The following is an 18,918-nucleotide window of genomic DNA, read 5'->3' as shown; positions in this document are numbered from 1 at the left end:
TCCTTCAGTTATCTTCGCAGTCTTGGGCTCAGACGTAATGTCACGTCCCCAGTGATGGGGTGGAAGACAGCAGGGCCACCATGTTGAAGCCAAGCCTTTGCTCACACAACCAGGAAACCACACTCACCCAGTAGGCCTGAGGATGAAGAGGGGTTGGAGAGAAGGGCATGAATGTTTAAACGTCTTTTTTTTCTTACTATAGAAATTGTGAGCCTATTGTGACAACCAATTGCCATTTTCCTACCTCATTTAGGACACTGATGGACAAATTTATGCTTAATTTTTATAAAACCGAGAAGCAAACAAAAATTATTTTTAAATTAGGAAGTCTTTCTAAGCAGGAAAATTATTTTCCTCCTATATTACGCACGTAGAACCTATCTGTTAGAACCGTAGTGCCCTTGCTGTAGAAGCCATTGAAAGTAGTTATAAACTGTTAATGCCATCTGTTTCCATGAAAAAGTACAACCATAAAATGATGGGCATTGAACTCTCAGAACTCAGAAATTTTCTAAGGGTCTTCCATTGTACTAACAGAGTTATTTCTACCGTACAGAGGGCGCCAAAAAAATGCATACACAGTTTAAGAAAGGAAAACTGTATTAAAATTGTAATAATATATACTGATAACAAAAGACGAATACAAGTCACATTTGATTTCTGCAATTACAAAAGGTGTTCAAAGTAGTTACCATCAGTGTCCAGACACTACTGATTACTGCGAACTTCTGCTTGATCAACGTTGACCAGTGTCCCCTTGTATACATTATTTTGACACTCCCAGTATATGTCAACATATGACATCTACTGTGTTTCCCTGAAAATAAGACAGGGTCTTATATTAATTTGTGCTCCAAAAGATGCATTAGGGCTATGTTCAGGTGATGTCACCCTGAAAAATCATGCTGGGGCTTATTTTCCAGTTAGGTCTTATTTTGGGGGAAACACGGTATTACTGAAGTAGGATTTAGCAAGATATGGATGGATGTTATCCCAGCTTGCTTGGCTTACAACTGTAGTCCCAACATACGACTAATAGCCATCACCCTTTACTCTCCAGTGGATATTGATTTGAATAGTTACCTGTTCATTTACTTGTTAATTAAAAAAAAAAATGCAACCTCAGAAACTTACCTAAAGGGAAAGTGATTCATATTCTATGGTGCAGCATCTTTGTCCAGAAGCTCTTAAACTGTGCCATGGAGTCGTTACCTGGGGTGCTCTCTAAAATTACCAATGCGTGGTCTTCTTGTTAGATACTGTGATTCACTAGGGCCAGAGTTGGCCAATGTATCTGAATTTTAAACAAGCACCACATCTCTCCTTACCCCCATCAACTCTCCTGCCAGTGGCTGTTGGCTCATTCTCTGAACAACAGTGACCTAAGGAAATGTTAGTTATTTGTCTTTCTTGGAGGAACTGCATACTAAAGAATCACAAGGTGATTTACGAACTATGAGGTTTCATTTTGTGAGCTTGTCGTTTTAATCATAATTCAATCAACTCCTGCTTAGACTATTGCAGTAGCATCTCCTTTTCCCCACATTTTTGTTTACCTCCCTCCAATTCATCCACCACTGTCCCAGAGAGCTTTTTCAGAACCCTAATCCTGTGATCTCTCTCTCTCTCTCTCTCTCTCTCTCTCTCTCTCTCTCTCTCTCTCTCTCTCTCTCTCTCTCTCACACACACACACACACACACACACACACACACACGGAAACAGATGATGGCTTTCCATTGCCCTTAAGGTAAAGGCAAAATTCCTTGACGTGTGGCCTGGCGCCATCAGCCCATCCAGCCTCATTTCCCTCCCTAGCCTCACAGGCCTCCTTTCCTTCTACCTCATGGTCATTTCCTGGTAAACTTCCATGCTGTTAACCATGGGCATTTGCTTTCCTGAACTCTCTTTTTTATGTCTCTATTATTGATTCTCGAAGCACCTGGAAACTTTTCTTCCCAGCACAAATTGCAGTGCTATTTTACATTTGCTGTGACATTTTGGTTATTCACTGTCTCCTTCTACAAGACTCTGAGCTCCATGAGAACAGGGGCCACGTGTGTTTTTATTCACCGTGGTACCCCTGGCGTCATCCACACTGCCTGACACATAGCAGTTGCTCAGTAAATATTTGTTGGATGGATGGGTTAATTAATTATAAAGTAAGGTAACCTCATGAAACCTTCCTCACGTCCCATTGTGTGCTGGGCTGGGGGGAGCTGGTGGCCAGAAGATGAATAAGACACATTTGGGGAAGGACATTTTGATCATTTCCCTCCATAATGCTTTTGACTGAACAGTAGCTGGCCGTCAGTGAAGAGTTCCGCTGATTGCTCTTTGGACTAACTGAGCTCCCTGGACTGTCATCTGTCTCAGCTGAACAGATGCAACGCAGAGCTGTGTATTGATTGATACTATTTTACATAGGCCTGATGAAGCTGACTATTTGAGAACAAAAAATGAGGGCTCCCCCAAAGGTGAATCATTATCCTGGTTACCACTTAGAGAAGCTTACAGCTCTAAGGATTGTTCTGTGTTCCCACAAGGCGAAATTTGATTTAAACCCTTGGATGCTAACTGAGCTCCTAAATCTGGAGCTTCCTGCAAACCAGCTGGTATTTGTTGAGGTAAACAAGCTTATGATCTCAACCATATATGAAATATGTGGGGAGTGGAAGTTGTTTGTGTAGTGGCCTCACTTTTATAGAATTCACTGCTGATGAAAGCCCATAAAGAACTGAAACATGAAAACAGGTCACCTCTGGTATCAACTTAATCTCTTCATAGTTTGGCATTTTCAGAAGTGGACTTGGCTTATTTTTCCTCTTTCTCTCTCGAAGGTTCATAAAGAGAATATATTTTATTTAAAACTACATGTTTCTGACTTCTGTCTTGTTCTCTCTCTTTTTACCATGTAAATCACAGTGATTAATTAGCAAAGGCACTAAAATTTCTGATTAAACAAAAAAAAAAACACAAGTCTAGGTTTCTTATGTATGGGTAGAATACATATACCTGATTTAAAATATATATATATATATATATATAGTCATGCTTTTATGAATATAAGTTCAACAGCCATCTTTTATGAAATCGACAACCGTGATCTGTCAATGGAGTACAGCTGTGTTTCCGGCTCTCTCGGAACTTTCTCCTACTTTCTCTCATATTTTTCTCTTTTGCTCGTCTACTTAAACTATATGCTTTCCATCTTTCCTCTTCCTCATTATTGCTTTATACACTAACACTCTCATTGGTAATTGATGACGGGGGCAAGAGCAAAGAAAAGGACAGGACACATAACTCTACCTCTGGATTTGTTTCAGGGCATGTTAGAATATAAAACACCCGGAAGTGTGCTTTTAGGTCAATGAGTAGTCTGAGCAGCATACAGAAGTGGCCTTTTTTCCAGAGTGGTGTCACGTCAGAGCAGTCACATACCTCTTCAACACCTGCAGTGGACATCGGCAGTGCCCTGCCCATACCCCAGAACCATCCAGAGTGCCCCCATGATGCCCAGCTATCAGTGTCTGTGTCAGAGGGCACTTTTATGTGAGAAGTAGACAAAGCCTCACTCCCTGTGGCAGGCTGTAAGTGCCGGGAAACTGATACCCTAGGAGCTGCCCTTCACCATTGATTCTCAGAGGTTGGTGCTTAAAGAGCCCAACTCCCTCACTGCTGGGTGGGGTGATTCTGAGGCCTGTGTTTTGCCCCATTTCCCTGAGTTTCCCATGGAATTAGTTTCAGTTACTTAGTGATATGTCCTTTTATGCCTCCCTCCCTTCCCTGCCTCTCTTCTCTACTGGTCTTTCCTGCAATTCTCACATGAACTACATGCACTCAAATCCTTGTTCTGTAAGAACCCAACCTAGACACTAACTAACGATTTAGAAATACTAACCAGGAAAGTAAGCTTCAAAGTGGAATTTCGCAGGGAACCACAGTTGAAAAACCTTGCGTTTTTATCCATGCTCTTCATCTTCTGCCTTCTCTATTTTGGAGGTCTCCTCTTCACACATTCCCACCTTTGCTGCCATCTCCAGGGCTCCCTCTTCGCTTAAGTTTTTCAAACAGCTCAGTTTTCTATATCTTGAAAAAGATTTCCACTTTGCAATGCCCATCAGCCACAGTTCTTTACATTTCATTCCCTGCCCTGCTGAACTTTCACATAAGCATCTAAGAAAATCGCCTCTATTTTCTCTCATTTCCCTTTTTGCTTAACCACTGACAATTTTGGTGGCATCATCACACTTCAGTTAAACAGCTCTCAGGTCCCCACTAACAACCTTATTACAAAATCTAGAGGTCCCTTTTCTGTTCTCTTGTCATTTCTGCTACCCTTGAGCATATCGACAATATTTCCTTCCTGAAAATTGTCTTGAATAATTGAATTCTTAGAACTTGAGTATTAGATGGGATATTTTGCCCGACCCTTTTACTTTACATCTGGCAGAAACGGAGAGCTCAAAAGGGCCAATGATTTGCCCAGCAAGGTGCAAAAATGTAAAAGCAGGGCTTTGAATCCAGGGCTCCTGACCTACCAATCCACTATGGGAACTGCTTTTACTAAGTCCTTAGCCAAAACGTTCCAATATTTCTACTTTTTGTCCCTACCTGTGTAAAGGCCTCCCAACTGGTCTCCCAGCTCCTTACCACCATAGAGCATGCTCCATTGCAACAGTCATGATGATGTTTATAAAATTTAAATCAGAACCCATCACTCCCCTTCTTAGCCTCCAATTCCTCTTTACTGCACTTAGAATAAAATGCAATCCCCTTCCTATGCCTTGCGAAGCCTCCATGGTCTGCCTCTCTTGCTGATCTTATTTCCTACTACCCAGACTCTTTAGTCATTATAAATCCATTACACGGACTCTCTTCAGCGAGCCTGCAAGGCAAGCTTAGCCCAGCTACTGGGAGTTTGTTTTGCTGTTCCTGCTCTTTGGAATGCTTTTTTCCCAGGCCATTGCATGGCTGCTTCCTCCTCTACAGTTGGTCTCAGCTCAAATGGTTACCTTCTCAGACAGCCTTACACTCAAGTCACCATATCTAACGTCCTAAACACACTAATGTCCGTCGCATTATAATGTTTGACTTTCTTCATAACATTTACCACTAGCTACAATTATATAACTTACTGATTTAATTTGGACGTGGTCATGTTTCGCACCATTCAAGTATATGTTCATGGAACTTTACCATATTTCCTGCATCTACAACAGTGAATCGCCAATAGTTGGGGCTCAATAAATGTTTGTAGGATGAACAGACAAACAAATGAATCATGTCTGAATTTTTCTTTCTTATATCCAAGAATCCTTTCTCTCTTTTACTCTCCAATTCTGTTCCTCAACTACTCTGTAAAAAAAAAAAAAAAAAAAAAAAAGAAGAAGAAAAGAAAAAAAAAAAAAAATCATGCTATAATCTAACTGGTTTCCTCATAAACCAATAAAGACAAATTTACTACTGACTAGGAGGCTTTGTTTCAGTTTTCTCTTTGACCAGAAATCCCACTCTATGCCTTTTTAACAATTCAAGTTGTATCGCTCTGTCAAAGAATAAAGCATATTCCATTTCCATGAAATCATGTCTCACAGCCTGCATTGATCACCCTTTCTTCAAATTATGTGAAATAACCTTTGTTTTTTATGGAATCTAAATACTCATATATAATCTATATTATCTTGAATAACTTCTGGTTGTTTCATATAATGATATGTAGGCACTGCTCCTCCACATTTTAGATGTGAGTGTACACATGCGTGCACTTGCAGTTGATCCTCATTATTTGTAGATTCTGTACTTGTGAATTCACCTACTCCCTAAATTTATTTTCAGTCCCCCCAATCATCCCTTGCAGTGCTTTCATGGTCATTCGTGGACATTCTCAGAGTGGTGAAAACTTTTCCACCTGGAATGCACTTTTTCAGCCGAGATCAAACAAGGCAATACTCTGCCTTCTTGTTTCAGCTCTCACACTGTAAACACATGTGCTTTCCATGCTCTAGTTAGTACCACACTTTTCACATTTTATGCTTTTTGTTCACCTTTAAAATGTCCCCCAAACATAGTTCTGAAGTGCTGTCTAGTGTTTCTAATTGCAAGAAGTTCTGTGATGTGCCTTGTGGAGAAAATAGGTATTAGGTAAGTTTTGTTCAGACATGAATTATAATGTTGTTGGCTGTTAGTTCAATGTTAATCAATCAACAATATATACTGGGGGTGCCAAAAAAAATGTATACAAGTGGACACTTTGGTCAACATTGCTCAAGCAGTATTTCACTGTAATCAGAAGTGTCTGGATGCTGATGGTAACCACTTTGAGCATCTCTTGTAATTGCAGAAGTCACACGTGACTTGTATTCATTTTTGTTATCAGTATATATTGAGTATTACAATTTTAATACAATTTTCCTTTCTTCAAATGTGTACACATATTTTGGCTCCCTCTGTATTACATGAGGTATTTTTAAATAGATACACTCATAAAACAAGATTATGTATTGATTAATGATGAAAATATTGTGACCTGAGGCCTATAGGAACATAACCCTGTATTTCCCCTAGGAGCAAAGATTCAATATTCACTAATTCAGTGTTCATAACAAATTTATAAAACATTACTATGAATGATGATAATTGACTGTATATGTGTGTATGTTATATGTGTTTGCATTTGTGTCATTTAGGCAACAAAGAATCCAAGAGTTATTGAAATTAAATAGTTTGCCTAAGATTATTTGCCAGGGTGGTAAATGGTAGACCTGGAATCTTGGCTGCCATATTTCAAAGTCTTTTGGCTATCCGTTCCCCATACCAGTGGCTTTTCTTTGTTTAATTAGCTATAAAACCTAATTATTACTGTGTGTGTGTGTGTGTGTGTGTGTGTGTGTGTGTGTCTGTATAAATAAAATCTATGGAGTTGGCTGAAAGAACAATGAAAAACCATAGTTCATATAGAGAAATAGATGTAGATAATACTTTTAAAAACAGTTTGCTTTACAATCCCAGTATAGTGTTTAATTAAGTGATCCAAAATCTTAAAAGAGAAGTAGGAGGACCTCTTCATTTCAAAGGTGACTTTGTAACTCTACAGACGTATTCCTTAGCATGGAAATGAAAGTCTGACAAGTGAACAAACCCTAAAAAATGAAAACTATAAAAAAATACTATTATGACTTAGATTTTTGTTTTGGCCTGAGGATCTGCACCTTAAACTTGCCTGACATTTATCTGAGTTGAACTCACTTAATGGAAGTGAACACGCCTGCATACCATGGGTAGTTAGACACTCCCAGGCCTGATTTCATAAAGAGCTATATCACCTTCCTAATCAATTGCACATTTATATAGATGGATGATGGGAGAAATTTTGTCTTGAAATCTATACAAAACGGAGTAATATGGATCAAGATACTATGTGGTCTCCAGATACTTGTATCTCTCTCTCTCTCTCTCTCTCTCTCTCTCTCTCTCTCTCTCTCTCTCTCTCTATATATATATATATATATATATATATATATATATATATATACACACACACACACACACACACACAGATACATATGCACATACACATGAAAACATTTTTTTACATACTTCATAATTCATGTTCAAAAAGTAAGTTAAACTATTTTGCAACTGCCAAAGCACCTTTGTAAACAGTTTGAAAACCTGTTGTTTTTTTTCCTTCTTATGCTATTCTTCTCTAAGTAGATTTTATAAGCGCTTAGAGGTTAAGAATCATATCTTTTGTATTTCTGTATTTGCAAATGATATTAGTTTAGTGCTAATATAAAGAAATCTCCTATCATTGATAATCCAGTTTAGCCCAGAGTTGACAACCAGCTGTATTAAAATGATTTCTGCAATATTGTGGTTAGAATTAAATAGTGTGATGGAGTGATGTCACTTGGTTCTGTAGCACGAGGGTCTTGATACATGTACAAAATGGATGAGATTTTCTTTTTCATACGATATTCTTTCTCTTTTTTTATTCATGTGATAGTCTCTTGTCATTGTTCCCCCTTTGGAAACAAGAGCCAGTCATGAGGCTCAAATTAACACTTCTCAACTTCCAAAAAGCTTCCAGACACAAGGTTGAGTGAGGTGCTTCCAACAGGGAAACAAGAAAAGATAACAACATTTTATGTCTGCTTCAAGGCTACACTACAAATCCTGGAGTGTGAGAAAACGGACTCAGGGGTCCTTAAGAGCTGTATCATTACTGAGCCAAAAGAACTAATTGGTTTCAGCTTAGAATTCTAAATTCTAACTCAGAATTCACTATCATTTCAATATTTCTCTTAAATTAATTAAATGGCTTTATGTCCAGCAACTTTAATGATTCTTATTTGAGGAACTAAGCTGTTTGCAAATTAAGGTATGAAGATGGATTTATTTTTCTCCAGTTTAGAGCACAGCTGAATCCCATGGTGTAGATAAAAACGGATTAACCACATGACTCCATCATCCAAGGCTTTGCTGGTTAGGTCACCTCTCCCACTGGGCAGAGATCGTGTGCATTCAGAGGTCCTGCCATGACTAATTAAAAAATATCTACTGTGTTTACTAATATAAGCACCACTCAGAACATATTAGAAAAATCTCTTCTTCAGCCTTGAAATGAATGCAAAAGCGATAGGGCGATTCCAAACTTTTCAGCCGTAGACTTGCTTATGTTTCAGTGGAGATTATTGAAAGCAATCATTCTTTTTTGCTTTAGGAAAAACTGCCAGAGGATGAGAGAAAACACAAAGAAGCTTTGGACGATCTTCACATGGTAGTAGATGAAGATTCGCGGAGTGAAAGCAGCAGTGCAGACGAGGGGAGAGAAAAGACCAAATTGCTGTTAGAAAGATTGAAAGCTCTAGAGGTAAGAAATGAAACAATTTTTGCACACTTAAAGAAACATAACAGTGTTCTGCTTCTTTTATTGACAGCAATTTTGAGTGAGGATAAATCTTCCTTTCTCGGTTCTCAGTTCCCCCAGACTAATAGGATCGAGTCTCTCCCATTGTGTTGACTTTGTTAATGGTGAGCTTTTGCTCATCATTTGTATCGCTCAGTCTTGACCTTGCGATGATGATGGTATTGCATTAAAAAGAGTACATAGTATAGTAATTCACTTTAAATTCATTTCAGCCCTCAAAGTGGACCAGTTCCCCTTAAAATCGCCAGTTCCTTGAAGGAAGGGGCTGTTCGATATTTCACTTTGTTTTCCCAATACCTAATAGAATGAGTGAATGAATAAACAAAATATCCAATACTATGTAAGGATGATTGTACACAAGCAAACAAAATTTAATTTTAAGCAGTAGGACCATTATTTTTTTTTAAAAAAGAAGAAAGAAAATCTGTGCAGAAGTTCAACATGTAAAACATGAAAGTAGAACTGAAGCTTAGCTAACGGATGCTGGAGGGAGGTTTGTGAAGCAGGACAGTCCACAGAAACACAGTTTGAAACCACTGATCTATTACTTAATGGCATTTGACCTCAATCCAGGTGTTAATTCCTGAATGTTTATAGCAATCCTCAGAGAACATTCCAGTTATTAGTTCTTGATTGAGATTTCACGTGCTGAAAGTTTCCGCGAGGTGTCTTTTTCTGTGAGTTAGCTTATCTCCTTTCGATTAAGTTTTCCATTAGCATATGGAACTGGAGCATACAGTAATTACTTTTAAGTAAAGACTATGGGTAACCCATCTCTTCTTAAACTAGGTACAAGGGGCCTTCAGAACCTCCAAAAATGTAGTTCTCTCATAGGGTCTACAGAATCCCGAACACTTCAATAAAGGGAAGAAACAAGACCTGGAGATGTCTTGTTTCCTCTGCTTTGTTCCTCCTTTCCTGCCTCGACCACCACGTGGTCTATAGTGGGCCTGTCCTTTTTTACTCTAATTTCCTCAGCAGTAGTAAAGCAAAATCGTTAAGATTATGGACTTCTCGGCCAGATTCCCAGGGTTTGGTTTAAATCCCAATTCTACTTTCTAAGTTGAAACGTTGAGTGCATTAGACTCTCCATGCCTCAGTTTCTTCAACTGCAGAAATGGAGATAATAAGAGTAATTTATCTTATATGGAAGTAATGAAGATTAAATGAGTTAATATTTGTATCATGGTCTTGTCTGTCTACCTATTCCAAGGCTTCTGCCTTCCCTTAAATCATGTTTCCCCCTATTTATCAGGATACAATAAGCAACACAAGAACTATGGATGAAAAAATTCAGCTACTACACATAGGTGTGACCAAAGGTAGACAGGTTAAGCAAGTGATGTCACACATGGACAGAAGAGAGGTCAACTCAGGGACCCTCTAGCAGGTCCCCTTGGGCAAGCGACCAGAAATCATCTGTTTCTCCCCAAAGGTTCTCATACTTTTTGTCTCTGTTAAAGGTGGGAAGGCCTTCTCAAAGGAGACTGAGGTTTCTGGGAGTCCTGGGAAATTCATGGCTGTTCTGAGATTGCATTATCTGGATTTTACAATAGGAATGAGTGAATATTACAATCTCTTACTTCCCTAGAACCATATACTGAAATTGTTAGCTGTATTGAAGATTACAGTGAAAACTGCTCTTAGTTCACCTGTTATTAAGACAACTTTGTAAAGGACATTTTATTTCATCGAACCAAGAGGTATTTAAAAAATATCTTTGGCAGTGAATGTTTCTTAAGTCCTCACTGAGTAAAAGAGAAGTAGTATTTCTTTAGTTGGATGCAATAGATGATATCTCTAAGTGCCAGTAAGCTCCAAAATTTTAATTCACCAAAAAATATTTTATTTTCTGAATTAACGTCCTCTAGGCACAGTATCACTGCTTGTTCCCTCAGTTTTTTTTGTGCAGTATTAAGTTTATTCTCTCCCTGCCCGCAAATATCTCACTATTGTCTACTTGAACAGATAATAAGAGATCTTTATGAAATACTTACAGATGTATATACACGCATATATATGTCTCTTCCAATTTTCATATGAATTTCATGTTACTTAATTTCACTTTGTTTTTAAAAATTCACTGTGTGTGCTCTCTGTGTAGGATTCTTTGCGTGAGTTAACCATTATTGTGGGAAAATGAAGGACTCATTCTAACACGCTGCAGTCTGAGCTAGTCACAGGCCCCCATGCAGATTTAGACACTTTAACAAAATGCTTTTGGGAGATTGCAGGGAAATTAAACATAATTCTTCAAAATTACTTTGGCATAGTTTGATGTTGTATAGCAAGATTTTAGAAAAACAAAAAAAATATATTTTTATCAGTGTATTTTTGAGCCCACCATGGATTTGTGTACCCTAATCTCTTGGTCCTGGTGTTGTGGGAAGCACTAAGAAATTATTTGAAGGGTGATGGAAAGCAGCCCTTCTTAATTCCTGGTCTCCAAACAAGTCCCAATAAGGTGTGGAAAAGCAGAGAGGCAGAGTTGACGTCTAGTATTATTTCTTGATTACTATCATGACACTATTTAAAAACAACCTAGATAGTAGCTGAGGAGCCCCTGACTGAGAATTAAGTAAATATTGTCCAAGCACAGTATCCGTCAGCCTGAGGAAAGTCTAGTGTCACCTTCACCCCAGAATTAGTCCCTCTTCTGGTCATTTCTGAGGCTGATTTCTTACTTGCACTCAATTTGAAACCACTCTTTCTTCTGTTTTCAGGAGCTACCTCATGTGAAACAGAGCCTCCTTTACTCAATTTTTCCAAAATCAAACCCTGCAAAGGATGATTGGTCATTGCAGAAGATTCCAAAGTCTAAAGGCTTTGAACTTGGTCTTTTGATAGCGCTGTTTTCTCTCAGTCCTTCAACTGCAGGGCATTTCTCACTAGCCCTTCTTGTCAGTTCTCAGCTTCATACCATAAACAGGGCCAGCTGTTGGTCACTTGCTCCCTTTCCCACAGCCAAGTTCCCCATCATTTATTATGCAGCGCTCTTTCTGTCTCTGCACTCCACTAATGCTCTCGTTCCCAGAGCTCATCATGGCATTTTGCTAAACAGGACATTTACCTTCCAAAAAGAACTCCAGGGCCAGCAGTCAAAATAATAATCACACACACATTTTCTTTCTCCTCTTAGCAGTTGTTTTCTCTACTCAGTGTCCATGGGCCTAAATTATAATTTTTGTTCAGGGTCCTGATGTCAGGTGGAGAAACCATTTGGTATACTTCATATTTGTGCTGTAAGGACCACATGGGATCTGGATATCACTTGCACATTTTCTGTAACTTTTCAGTGTTAGATATGGTGTTTTCTATGTTAAGTTTAGATTTTCAAGGCTGCTATTTCAGAAACTGCTTACTCAAAATACAGCTCATCATTTTCAACATGCCACAGGCCCCTTCTAGCAAAGGACTATTCTTTTCTCTTATCTCATTCCACACCACTAACTCAAGGGATCTTCCTTCCAGACTTGACCTTCATGATCCATTGACTTGACCATGGGTCCTCCTTTTTCTCTATTCCTGGGCTTTGGCCTCAGGCCCTAGGTTTACTCATGGCACGTTTCTTGGAATACATGGTTTGCTTGTCTCCAGACCCTCCTCCCTACATCCCCACCAGCCCTTTCTCACCACTTATTGACCAACTTCATGCCTAACTAGAAATCAAGATGGTATCCCCTTAGCTCTCTCTCAGCTTCACGGGCATCTCTGATTCCCAGGTGGAGAACAGGCCTGAGACCACCTGGGAGTTCTGAGCCTTCAGGTAAATGCTGATGCCTTAGCTATAGCCTCAAGGTCAGAAGAACGAGGCTTTTTATAGTAAAAACTTATTTGTGCAGAAAAACATGGCAATTAAATTTGTTAAAGTGAAGCATAGCTTTTTCCACTCAGTTATACCTTTCCATGAAGGTATGACAATTAAAGTGCTAAGCATAAGCATTTTTGTTAATCAGTAATTCCTGCTTAAAATGGGGTAGTTTAAAATAGTAATTCTCAAACCCTGCTGCATATCACAATTATGCATTGAGTTTATAGTCAATAGATATGTATTGAATATCTTTTATGGGCCAAATGCTCTTCTAGACACCAGCAGTAGATCAAATTTCATGGTCCCCCAACCCCAGTGAACAGGGACCAAAAGTACATACTTACATAAAATAATAAATAAGAACACAAACAAATAAATGGACAAAATTAATGTCTCTGAATAAGAAACATTAGGTGACATAGTAATAGGAGAGTGGGGATGGAAATTGGTGTGGCATTTACTTACAATGGCCTCTGATACTGGGCCTTCTGGATACAAGATAAATAAGAAAAAAGAGTTGAGTGAAAATCTGGAAGAACAAGATGGATTTGCAAATGTGAAAGCCTAGAAATGGTAGACAGTTTGGCAAGTTAGAGAAAGAGAGGTAAGCACTTTGTCCTGCGAGGTAAGGTATAAGATTAACAAGTTGGAAGAAGGTACATTGAGAGAGGATACAGGGGCCAGACCCTGTAAAGCCTTACGAGCCACATCACAGTAAAGACCTTGAATATAATTACAATGTAAAGGGAAGCCATTAGAAATTTTTAACTAGGCAAGTGACATGATCTGACTCGTACGTTAGGGAGACAGTTCTTGCTGTTTTATGGGCTAATAGCAAGACAGAGGTAGAGAGAGGAAGACCAGATAGGAGGTTGTTTCAGATTCCAGATGAAAGGTATTAGTCGACTGGTCTAGGGTGGGTACCTAGGAATAATAGGGAATAATAATATACTAAATATTAATAATAATATCATTGGACTGGTGCAGAATAATAATGATGTCCATGTTGGCAAGCATATATATATATATATATATATATATATATATATATATATATATATATATATATATATTGGGGGTACCAAACAAATGTATATAAGTGGACACTTTGGTCAACATTGGTCAAGCAGTAGTTCACCGTAATCGGAAATGTCTGGACGCTAATGGTAACCACTTTGAGCACCTCTTGTAATTGCACAAGTCAAATATGACTTGCATTCATCTTTTGTTATCAGTATATATTGAGTATGACAATTTTAATACAGTTCTCCTTTCTTAAAATATGTGTACATTTTTTGGTACACTCTGTATACATAGGGCTTACTATGTTCTAAGCACTGTTCCAATTAATAAATATATATATATATATATACTATTTTCATCATCATAACAACCCTTTGGTATGACATAGATATGATTATTATTATACCCATTTTATAGATGAGGAAACTGAGCCCCAGAAAGCTTGGATAACTTGCTCAGGGCACATAGTAAGTATGAAAGTCAGAATTTGAGCTCCATTTGTATGGTTCCACTATGCTATGTTAGTAAGAAATGGTCAAATATGAATGTATTTTAGAAGGAAAAACCTACTGGACTTAATGATGGATTGGATGTGGACTATAAGAGAAAGTGAGAAATCAAGGGTGACTTCTACTTTTTTTGGCCTTAGTAACTGAGTATCAGTTGTACCAAATTTCTGAGGGATGCAAGGCTGGAGGAGAGGTGATGGGGAAAGAAATGTACAGTCATCAGGGTTTTTTGGTCCATGTTAAGTTGATATGCCTATTAAACATTCAAGTGATGATGTTCCATAGACAGTAGGATATCCAAAGCCAAGGTCAGGGCTAGAGATAGGGATTTGAGAGTCATCGGCATATAGATGAGAGTCTGTGTTGTGAGACTTAAAAAAGCTGCATCAGAAGTCAGTGTAAAGTGGACCTTAACAGGGCTGAGGACAGATCCCTGGGTACCCTTCCAATAGAGGTCTGGCAGGGGAAGAAGAGCCAGCCAATGAGACTGGGAAAGAGTTGGTGTGGTAAGAAGGATATCAGAAAGGTTGGGGTGTCGTAAAAGCCTCAAGAAGAAAATGTTTCAAGGGCAACCTTGTCAAATGCTGCTAAGAGAATAAGAGAGATGAAGCACAGAATCCCTCATTGACTCTGGAAGGGATGCGTCAGCTAAAAGCTTGATAACTACAGTTTCTGTTTGGAGTAGGTGGAAATATAAGGGTGTGGAGACAGTATATGCAGACAACTATTTTGAGATGTTTTCCTATGATTGAGCTGACCTGCGGAGAGTCACACCTGAAGAAAGATAAAGCACAAGTGACGTTCTTTTAAAAACTCGGGTGACATTAGAGCAAGCTGGTGTACTGATATGAATGATCTGATGGAAAGGGTGAAATCCGCAATGCAAGAGAGAGAGATATATAAGAGTAGGAGTGAAATCTGCAAGCAAACAAGAGGGATGAAACCCATGCAGAAACAGAACTTCTAGAAATTCCGATGCCTAGAAGACAACCTGGGAAATTCTAAGTCTTTAAGTCTAAGACGGAAACCAAGCATGCGTGTTTTCCTACAGCACTACAGGTGATCAGATGCACAGCCAGGATTGAGAACTATGGATGCAGCTTTTAGAGTGATAGTTGCAGCTCCTCAAACACTTTAGGTGCCCTTCTGTTCAGCGGAATCTAAGATTTATTTGCCCCCAGTCTTGAATAGAACTTTTCCTGAATCTTCGTACCTCGATTCAGACTCCCTTCCCACATGCTCCCAATGCCAGAGAGCTTTTGAGCCTGAGGAAAGCTTGTCATCTCAACTGCTCTGATATGACTTCTTCCCTGCCTTTGATGACTCCCCTGGTGTGTCTGTGGGTATGATATGCCCACGTTTGACTTCGGCTCCTTACTTATGAGAGAAACAGTCTCATTTCTTAGCATTCCTGATTGGTTTTTAAGTTCTTACTTTGTTCTTCCTGTCACTTTTATCCTCTTCTGTTCTAAGGCACTGTAAAAAGAAATTGTTAAGTTATAAAGCATCATGCTGTTGATAGTCTGAATAGAAATTCTTAACTGTTTCCTTCTAATCTTTAGATTCTTTAACAGCTTACTGACAGGTAACTTCAGACATCCCTGTCTTAAAGTGTCTGGTGTATATCTTTCTCGTGATTAATTTGTATCCAACTGTGGGTCACCTAGCAATAATCACTAAAGTAGGATTAGAGACAAAAACTCCTCTTTGGTACAGCAGCTGGAAATGGGGGGAAAAATCCCTTCCTATGTCAGTATGTAACTTTGTACCACCGTTTTTCTAATTGTAAAGGTAGTAAATAGGGGTGGTCGGATGGCTCAGTTGGTTAGAGCGTGAGCTCTGAACAACAGGGTTGCTGGTTCGATTCCCACATGGGCCAGTGAGCTGCACCCTCCACAACTAGATTAAAGACAACGAGCTGCCGCTGAGCTGCTGGAGGGGTGGCCAGATGGCTCAGGTAGTTAAAGGGTGAGCTCTCAACAACAAGGTTGCCGGTTCAATTCCCACATGGGATAGTGGGCTGTGCCTCCTGGAACTAAAGATTGAAAACGGCTACTGGTCTGGGAGCTGAGCTGCACCCTCCACAACTAGATTGAAGGACAACTACTTGGAACTGATGGGCCCTGGAGAAACACTGTCCCCCCATGTTCCCCAATAAAAAATTTAAAAAAAAAGAGTAGTAAATAGTCACCTTGTAGAAACCTAGGAAAATACAAGGAAATTGATAAATTTTAATTACAACAATCAAAAATATCTGCTGTTGATACTTTGGCATGTATATTTCCAGTCTTTTTTATTTTCCTTTGTTGTACTTAATCAAGTTAGAAAATCATAAAATATCACTTTATACAGTTTAGTAGCTTGATCTTTTATGTAACATATGAAAACTATTTCCCCGGGTTAGTCAACATTCCTTAAATTAGGATTTAATGGCTGTGTAGAAATTTATCCAATGGATGCTGAGTACCATTTATTTAATCACTTTCTTTTGGCTACTTAAGTTTTTGACACTTTTTCATTATTATAATGTGATGAGCATCCTGGCTCATAAGCCTTTATATACAAATATTTTAATAGACTGTTTAAAATGTGATCATTCTTTTAAAAGAGTGATGGAGGTAGATTTTGCCACATCCATTTTAAGAGTCAGTGGCTCTCCAAAGTTAAGAATCTCAGAAATGACTCCGACGGGGGCAGCACAGTTAAGGAAAAAGCACCCAAGTCACCATCTAAGGGGACACCGTTACTGCTCCATATAGGAGAACATGAGAGGAGGGATGTGAAACTACTTCACAGATCCAAATCCTTGAGAACACCTTACAGTACAGGCAATCCTGCTGTCCTGTCACGTGCTGTGACCACTCTTTCAATTATGAGTCATGGATGCCCTACTCAGACTGACAAACAAAAGAAAGAGCGGTCATGTAACGAGGAACCAAAGTAGAACAATAGATGAAGGCATGAATTCATGCAACGTTTCAGAGTATGTCCGGGAGCTTTTCCTGTCTTGCATCTCCACTCTCCTGTAAGTCGGTTTCATATAGGCAGGCTTTCTCCCTGCTCTGGCAAAGTTGCCAACAAAAAGCTTCCTACTGATCAGCAGGGAAGAGGTTGTGTATCTCTTTCCTAGTAGTTCCATCCAAAATCCTAGACCGCAGAGAGGGATGTCATGAGCAGAAGCTCACATCTTGGCCACTCATTGCAGAATGGAGCATCACAACTGAAAGTCCCATCAATTCCATGATTGGGCAAAGTTTGGGGGTTTTACTTATTTAAATGTGAGAATTGCCTGACTAGCACTGAGAAAGGTAGGTTGCTACTTAGATACTGTCTTTTCTTTTTCTTCTGTGGTATTTCCTTTTTTTTTTTCTCTCTTCTCCTCCCTCCTTCCATCCCTCCTGCCCCCCCAGCCCCCTTCCCCATTCCTTCCCTTCTCCCATCTGATTGGCCATGTCTAGGCCTGAGCTCCCACTTGATGCTGGAGTTACAAAGATCCATGGAACATTTTCTCTGCCCCTGAGACACACTGTTGGAAGGACGACAAACATATACTAATTTACATAATAAAAGTAGGTGCTGGATTCTTTTTGGAGATGGCAAGGAGATAAGAAGGCGCCATTTGACTCAAATCAGTCTTTGAGGCTTCATGCAAATTTTCTCAGCAAGCAGTAAGAGGAAAGGCGGAGGGAGCTGCCTGGATAAGAGCAGCAAAAGCCTGAAACAACCTCAAAGAGCCATCAGGACATGGGCCTGCGGGAGCCTGGGGTACATACGCCAGAAACTAAACTGAAAGCATTGGCCTATCCTGTAAGTGCAAGCGCACGGAATTACCCGTCTATCCAACACATGTATATTAAGATCTAACAGTGTTTGTGTTTGACACTCACTGAGCATCTAATCAAACCTCTCATCTGTTTAGAGATGTTCTTAACTAACGGCCCCTTGAATGCCCACCGTGTCCTGGAGCTGCAGCTGCTCCTGATGCTTCAGCCCATCTTTACTGCCCAAATATAGCCAAACAAATACGCCAAGCGGTGGTGAAAACACACCTGAGCTACCAGAGAAGAGAGATGGCTTGAAAGCATAGGCCCCCACCGACTTTGAAAGAAACTCCTTTGGAGTGTAGAAAAAAATACTTGCATTCCATAAATTGACGTTGTACCCATCACCAAAAGCCTTTGATCAGCACCCGTAGTCTTTCTGCCTGTCTCTTCACTATTGATGTGAGAGAATTGAACTTGTTTGCAATTTAGGTTTCCCAATAGTGATAGGCCGCTGAGGATTCCTCTTACCTTGGATTTTGTTAGTGTCTACATCGCTGTTTTATAGCAGCCCTTTCGGCCTTCTAAGCCCTGGCAGCTTGATCAATCCAGACATAAACTTTTATCAGTGATGATCAACTGCTGAAGGGATAGGAAAGACCCTCTGGGTGAGGTAGTAGCCAGAAGAGACAGGGGACCGGTGACTTCTCTGCATCGCCGTGCAGAGAAGCTTGTTAGCAACACGTCATGTGTTAGAAAATGCCAATATGTCAAGAATTAATCTGCATAAATATGTCACTTTCCCTGGCTCAGATATGTGTGGGAGCTTGTAAGAAAACCCCAGATCTTAGAGAAGGCCAATGCATCACAGACTAATCTCCATA

General features: G+C 39.5%; 1 protein-coding gene across 8 annotated transcripts in view; it reads left to right on the top strand.

Moving 5' to 3' along the window:
• Window positions 1-18,918, top strand: part of NCKAP5 (NCK associated protein 5) — a 967,526-nt gene that overhangs the window by 681,854 nt on the left and 266,754 nt on the right. For all 8 annotated transcript variants that reach the window (XM_088794122.1, XM_088794125.1, XM_088794123.1 and 5 more), the window contains one exon: window positions 8,724-8,873. In XM_088794122.1, the coding sequence (XP_088650248.1) occupies window positions 8,724-8,873 (150 nt within the window). The remainder of the gene's footprint in view (window positions 1-8,723; window positions 8,874-18,918) is intronic.

This window comes from Rhinolophus sinicus, chromosome 17 (genome assembly GCF_057876585.1).
Source record: "Rhinolophus sinicus isolate RSI-liver-muscle chromosome 17, RSI-T2T, whole genome shotgun sequence".
Taxonomy (NCBI): Eukaryota; Metazoa; Chordata; class Mammalia; order Chiroptera; family Rhinolophidae; genus Rhinolophus; species Rhinolophus sinicus.
The sequence above is the reverse complement of the archived record's forward strand: the minus strand, read 5'-3'. Positions and strand labels throughout refer to the sequence as shown.